General features: G+C 48.5%; 1 protein-coding gene across 1 annotated transcript; it reads left to right on the top strand.

Moving 5' to 3' along the window:
• Position 1: 1 nt before the first annotated feature.
• Positions 2 to 2,935, top strand: MEX3B (mex-3 RNA binding family member B; the record flags this gene model as incomplete). The annotated part of the gene is made up of 2 exons (XM_024742737.1): positions 2 to 134; positions 965 to 2,935. Coding segments are annotated over 2 exons (1,581 nt in total), but the record flags the coding sequence as incomplete, so codon positions are not given.
• Positions 2,936 to 7,480: the final 4,545 nt, after the last annotated feature.

The following is a 7,480-nucleotide window of genomic DNA, read 5'->3' as shown; positions in this document are numbered from 1 at the left end:
CTCCCTGCTGGGGCTGGACAGTGACGAGGGCGCGTCTCTGTACGACAGCGAGCCGAGGAAGAAGAGCGTGAACATGACCGAGTGCGTGCCGGTGCCCAGTTCCGAGCATGTCGCCGAGATCGTGGGGCGGCAAGGTGGGTCCGTCAGGGATGGGCAGCTGGAGGTGAGAGGGTTTCGGGCCACCGCCCCGCGGGGAAGGCGGGAGAGGAATCGAGATCCGCGGCGCCCGGGAGCCTTGGGGAGGGACGAAGAGCCGCGCGAAGGGCCGGCGCCCCAGACAAAGAAAGTGCAGGCAGTCTGTCTCCCAGAGCCGCGCCGCGGCCACGGCGGGATGCACTTTCTCCTGCGAAAATCACTGCCTTCTCCCCTAGCGCCCCCCACCCAGCCCACCCGGGAAATAGAATTTAAATATAAGATGCTTGGGGGAGGGGGCCTTTGATCGGTCCTTTGGGAGGGGGGAGGAGGAGGAGTGAGCATCGGATGGGAGGAGGATTCTGGATTTCTGCAAAGCGGAATGGAGCCCAGAGGAGGAACAATGGGTCCCGGGACTGCCCCCCATTCCCACCAGTACCCCCCGCGCTGGAGGATCTCGGCCTTCGGTCGCCTTCCCCGAACCCTTTGCCTCGTCTTCAGGGCGGACGGCGGCGCGTCCCGCTGGATACCAGCGGCATCTCCCCAGCAGACTTTTTCTGGGATTCTCGCGTTTGACTCGGGACGACCGCAGTCACTGGGGGAGGGCTGGGCAGCCAACGGACTGTTCCTCGAGCGCCTCGCGGGTGGAACCCGCTTTCCAGCCCGTGGAGCGGCCCGGGGTCTGTGAGGGAGCCGCCCCCTTTCCGCCCATCGCGCGTTCTGCCTTCCCGCTGCCCCGTACGCGGGCAGTCCCAGGTCCCCGCGGTTACCCCGGGGTAATGGGCGTGTCTATCTCTCTCTCCCACTCCCTCCCCTGCACTCTGGCTCCCAGGTTGTAAAATCAAAGCACTGCGGGCGAAGACCAACACTTATATCAAGACCCCAGTTCGTGGGGAGGAGCCTGTCTTTGTTGTGACGGGCAGGAAGGAGGATGTGGCCATGGCTCGGAGGGAGATCATCTCTGCCGCCGAGCACTTCTCCATGATCCGCGCCTCGCGGAATAAGAACACGGCGCTCAACGGCGCAGTGCCCGGGCCGCCTAACCTGCCGGGGCAGACCACCATCCAGGTGCGGGTGCCCTACCGCGTAGTGGGGCTCGTGGTGGGGCCCAAGGGCGCCACGATCAAGCGCATCCAGCAGCAGACGCACACGTACATCGTGACGCCCAGCCGCGACAAGGAGCCGGTGTTCGAGGTGACCGGCATGCCTGAGAACGTGGACCGAGCTCGCGAGGAGATCGAGGCGCACATCGCCCTGCGCACTGGCGGCATCATTGAGCTCACAGATGAGAACGACTTCCACGCCAATGGCACTGATGTGGGCTTTGATCTGCATCATGGGTCCGGCGGGTCCGGCCCAGGCAGCCTGTGGAGCAAGCCCACCCCCAGCATTACGCCCACTCCGGGCCGCAAGCCCTTCTCTAGTTATCGCAACGACAGCTCCAGCTCGCTTGGCAGCGCCTCCACAGACTCTTACTTCGGCGGGGGGACCAGCGGCAGTGCAGCTGCCACCCCGCGCCTGGCGGACTATAGTCCCCCCAGCCCCGCGCTCAGCTTTGCTCACAATGGAAACAACAACAATGGCAATGGATACACCTACACGGCGGGGGAGGCTTCTGTGCCTTCCCCTGACGGCTGTCCTGAGCTACAGCCCACCTTCGACCCGGCTCCCGCCCCACCGCCTGGGGCTCCACTTCTCTGGGCCCAGTTTGAGAGGTCCCCGGGAGGCGGACCTGCAGCTCCCGTGTCTTCTTCCTGCTCTTCCTCTGCATCTTCGTCTGCTTCGTCTTCCTCTGTGGTCTTTCCCGGGGGCGGCGCCAGCGCGCCCTCCAACGCCAACCTGGGGCTGCTGGTGCACCGCCGGCTGCACCCGGGCACCAGCTGCCCCCGTTTGTCCCCGCCCTTGCACATGGCTCCGGGGGCGGGCGAGCACCACCTGGCTCGCCGGGTGCGCAGCGACCCGGGCGGAGGGGGCCTGGCCTACGCCGCCTATGCCAACGGCCTTGGGGCGCAGCTGCCGGGCCTGCAGCCGTCGGACACATCCGGCTCCTCGTCCTCGTCCAGCTCCTCGTCCAGCTCTTCATCCTCCTCCTCTGGGTTGCGGCGTAAGGGCAGCCGTGACTGCTCCGTGTGCTTTGAGAGCGAAGTAATCGCCGCACTGGTGCCCTGCGGCCACAACCTCTTTTGCATGGAGTGCGCCAACCGCATCTGTGAGAAGAGTGAGCCTGAATGCCCGGTCTGCCACACCGCGGTCACTCAGGCCATCCGCATCTTTTCTTGAAGGCGGCGCGCACCACGCGGGGGATGGAGAACCCGCTTCCCTCCATCCTCACTCCCCAGCGCCTCTTTGCCTACTTGGTGCCCCACCTTCTCCTCCCCGCCTCCCTGCTCACACTCTGAGATCCGAAGAGGAGCTTGGAAAGCTGTAGTATCCGCTCATTTTTTAAATTTCAATTTTTAAACAAAGGAACTTGCCAGGATATCTGCGTCAAGAGTACTGTAGCCTGGGAAACCTCCGAACCACCTTAAATGCATGCTCTATAAATAATAGGAACGGCGACATTCTAGTAATGATAGTTTTTACACTGTACTTAATAGGAAGCTTCCAAAAGAAGAAAACCCCACAAGTTTTCCATTTTCTTAAAGTAGGAAAAAATGAACAATAATTATTATGATGAAGATGGTAATAATAGTGCTATGGGATGTGTGGACTGTTTTAGTGTGTTCCCCTTTGTGGCTGGGTTCCTACGATGCTTATTATAGAACACAGTGGATCCTTTTTGAATGTTCGTGGAAGGGCCAGGAGTTCCTGTGAAACCAGGATACTGCAGCTTTATTAAAGTTAAAGAAACTGTAACATATCTCTTATATATTAAAAAACGTTTAAAAGTTTTAAAGAGAAATTGCATTATACAGATTGAAGTATTTTATTCTTTTTTGACTTGAAAAATTATATTTCATATTGCAAAGATGTTTACAAGTATTTTAATTTAAGTTCAGTGAACTTTTTTGTAGCTGGGTTAAATCTTTTTATTTTAGTATGGCCTTATGGCAAAGAACACTGTATTATTTTAATAATCACACAATTGTGACGGAATTACAAACCATAAAATGTGTAATGTTTTGAACAGTATTCTGTTGGGATGGAGATTTTATAGGTTCAGACAAATCTTCTAGATCTGCTTCACCCAGCATATTTTCTATTCAGTGATATAAAGCATATTTTATTCTATATTATTACAAAAAACGGAAATGTATAAACATGTCAAAAGGAACTGTTGATGCTTTCTAACATTTGTATAAATAGAATTCAGTGCAAGTTACAAAAATTCTGTTGCACCACTATAGTTTTAGTATTTCTATTTTAATACATTTGTTTACCACTTGTTTATGTATATGTAGGTGATGTTACTTGAGCTTAAATGTACTTTACTGAGCAAAGTTTAAAAAAAACAAAGTATATTTTATTTTATGATAAAGGGCCTTTAACCTCATGGTCAAATACTAATATTATATTTGCTGAGACAAGATTTGAAATTGTATCAAGAGTTTTATTTTTCTGACATTTAAAGTTCTACATAATAAAGGTAAAACTTAAGTAATGGTGCTACTTCATTTTTTAAGTATTTCTATATAAATAAAATATTGAAGAAAATCTATCTTGTGTGGTAACTTGATTTTTTTTTTTTTTTTTAAGCTTCTCGGAGTCTACCTTTATAAGGAATCACTCTGAAGTGACAAATTGAAAGATGCAACTTCCAGGCGTATTATGTCAGTATTTTATCAATAGAGTGGACTTTCAAAAGAGGCCGAGGTTGTGTTTGGTTGGATGGTTAGGCCGTGGGTAACAGTATTTTTTTTTTTTAATTGCAAGTTATCTGCCGAATCAGAGCTTCCTCATTAGACATTTGTGGGCACAGTGCCTAGGATCTGTGATTCTTTTAGGGTCCCAGGAAAAGGTTTAATTTCTCTTAAAATTAGAAGAAAATAAAGCAAAGGGAATGAAAATATTCAAAGACAATGTCTTAATTTTCAGGCCCACCAAAACCTATTCAATTTTACCTAGCACATTAAGAAAACAAGGTATCAAAGTATTGAAAGTTATATCAAAAATAAATTTGAATAATATTATTATGGAGGAGGGAGCAGAAGCGCCTAGGGCCTAGGAAGGTCATAATCCCACCCAGCAGGGCCCTCAAGAGTTTAAGGAGCCTGAGGGCTGTGCTTGCTGTGGTGAGTTTCCACTGAAGGTCACTTCCTTGGGGGAAGCCCAGAGATGCCAGTTTCTGCTTGTAGAGGACTGGGCTAGATTTGAGCACTGGTCCTAATAAGCTTCTGCTCGTCAGGCAGGCTAACTGGTGTTGACAGGCTGCAGGTGTTAACTGTCTGTTGTTGTTTGGGAGAAGTTTTTGTTTGTTTTTGGCAGGCTACACCTGCTCCCTGGCTGTGGGGCTTTGTCAAGGGATGGAGCCTGCATGCTTTCACTTGACAGGAACTCTGCCTTCTAGAGAGTATTTAGGAATGACCAGACCATACCGCTGGATTGCCAACGACTTCCAGGCTGAGCTGAGCTGCCCCTGGAGAACGGTGTCTGCCTGGAATGTGGGCAGCCTTTTATTTTAACCTCTGCTGATGGGTAACATTTAGCAGGTGAGTTCAAAGAGTAGGCTGTAACATATATTGGCTGTTCCTCTTTTCCCCTTTGTATTCATTTTTATTTGTCCGGAAATTTAGTCACTGCCTACGTCAGAGCTCCTGATTTGTTTGGTTTGAATGACTCTCTGCAAAGGCAGGAGACAGGCCTTTGGGGTGGGAGGAGAGAAAGGAGTGGCCCTGCTTGGGAAATTTCTGGCATCATCTTCAACTCTGGAAAGTTCCCAGGCAGTGTTTACCCCCTTCTTTGCTCCCTCAAGGACTGGAGGTTAGTTGAGGCCTGGCAAGGAGCAATATTACAGTCCAATCCCCGCTTTCTTTCAGCTGTTCCGAAGTGCCTAGAACAGAACCAAGAGTCTTTTTGCGCTGATTTCTTTAGTGATGCAGCTTTGCTTTGCTGCTTTAGCAGAATGATTCCAGAGAAGGTGAGGAAAAATCGAAGCCTTGATTGGTTGAATTTCACATGGGCTCTTACTCACTGAGATTTTTTTGCGGTCCATATGCTGCTTTAGAACATGAGAAAAAAAAAATCAGGTTTCGAGGCTACTGACACGCCCTTGGATGGCTTGTATTTCTTTGCGGTGAGAGGTCCCCTTTGTTGACATGACGTTTTGGAATATATTAATAAAAACCAGGATTCTTGAGAGGAGAGAGAGCTTTTCACTATTGGTTTCCTCTGCAGGGCAGGCCCTTGTCACCAGCGGAGGATATGGACACATGCTAGTGGCATTAGATGGCATTAACTTTTGATCCAAGGCAGGCTTTTTGTCCCATCCCCCAGGTCCCACAAATGACAACTGTGGAGGTGGTCACTTGCTGTGGAGGTTCTCCAGCTGGAGAGATGAGAGGTACCACTTTTATGCCCTGCAACTACTAGCAGTTTCCCTTTCTACTTTCTGCTACCCAACTGAAATCCGTCTTTCTGCAGCAACAGAATACCAGCTAACAGACATCTCTGCCCCGAATTATTGGTCCATGTTTCCTTTCTTTATGTGGACTACTGGTTCTCAACTGGGGGTGATTTTGCAAACCCCCTCACCCCTGACTTGACAATCTCTGGAGACATTTTGGGCTATGACAACATGGGGTAGTGCTACTGGCATCTAGTGGGTAACAGCCAGGGATGCTGCTAAAACCACAACAAAGAATCATCCAGCCCAGGGTGAGAAACCCTGATGTAGACAAAGAAAATGGATCTTCCCTGCTGTCTTTTCACCGCCTTGAAATTGGTTATATTGTTCTGACATTTAAATGCACAGAGGTTGACCCTCGGTGGTGCTCTGGGATTGCCCACTACCCAGGGTAGCTCTAGTGGTATCAGGAATATTGCAGGGGAAGCCAAGGCTGATGTGTGAGTACGGGAGGTCAAAATTAAGGAAATCATTTTTCTTCACCAAAGAGTGGTAGATTGCACTCAATCAATAATAATGTTTGCATGGAATGTTCAAAGCGCTTTCTTTTCGATTGTCTCCTGTGATCCTTTCTACAACCGTAAGGGAGAAACCATTGAGATTTTGCTGTGCGTATTTGTAGTAAAACACACTCAAAATGTAGTCCTACCAACATTGGCTCTTGGGAAAAGCTCTATTATTGTCAGTGACTATCAGGCACTAAGAGATCCAGAGCTTTTATCTCTTAAGCCTTATCTTTCCAAGAAATATGAACAAATTTACTCCATCTCAAGGAGGTTTTGAGCCTGCTGGCCAGGGTGATGCTGGTAGTAATTGTCCTTGAAGCTTTATGCGGGGCAAGGCAACTTGGGGAGAGATACAGACCCTCTCCAATACAGACCCTCTGCAATACAGACCCTCTCCAATACAGACCCTCTCCAATACAGACCCTCTGCAATACAGACCCTCTCCAATACAGACCCTCTGCAATGCACACCCTCTCCAAGTTGAATCTTCAGATGAGACTGTAGCCCTGGCCAACATCTTGACTGCCTCCTAAGAGACATTGAGTCAGAAATACCCGGCTAAGCCAAACCCTGATTCCAGACCCACAGAAACAGTGAAATAATAAATGTTTGTTGCGTTAAGCCTCTAAGCTTTAGGGCAATTTGTTATGCACAAATAGAAAATGAATACAGTTATGTAATTAACTGTTAAAACGGTGGTCATCCTTGGAGAATAAGGCTGGTATTTGGGGGTGATAACAGAAAACTGTTTCTGCCATTTCCTAGCTGTGTATCTTGGGAAAGTTACTAAACTTCTCTGTGCCTCACTTTTATCATCTATGAAATGGGGATAATAACAGTAACATACCTCAAAGGGTTGCTCTGAGGAGCATTTAGGATAATGCATGGCTTATGGTATGTGCTCTCTATCTCTGTCTATCTGTCCTTATGTTTGCTATTATTATTTTTTCACTTAATATCCTCATGACCTTTGGGTTTTTTTTTACTATGTGATTATATTACTTTCATAGGTCAAAAATAATTTTTAAAATTTAGAATCGGAATCATGAGGGGTGTTTGTCGATTTTGTCTGGGCCAGATCTACGTCTGAACATTTTGATGGACATCATATCTTTAATTCAATGCTATTATTTTATCTTGTGTAGGAGACACTACACTTTTCAAAATACTTTCATATGAATCATCTCACAGACACCCCGTGAAGTAGTGAATAATATGGCTATCATTTTTATCCTCATTTTACAGCCCAAGAAACTGAGCTTAAATGCGTTGCCCAACA

The sequence above is a fragment of the Neophocaena asiaeorientalis genome, unplaced genomic scaffold, assembly GCF_003031525.2.
Source record: "Neophocaena asiaeorientalis asiaeorientalis breed wild unplaced genomic scaffold, Neophocaena_asiaeorientalis_V1.1 scaffold155, whole genome shotgun sequence".
Taxonomy (NCBI): Eukaryota; Metazoa; Chordata; class Mammalia; order Artiodactyla; family Phocoenidae; genus Neophocaena; species Neophocaena asiaeorientalis.
The sequence above is the reverse complement of the archived record's forward strand: the minus strand, read 5'-3'. Positions and strand labels throughout refer to the sequence as shown.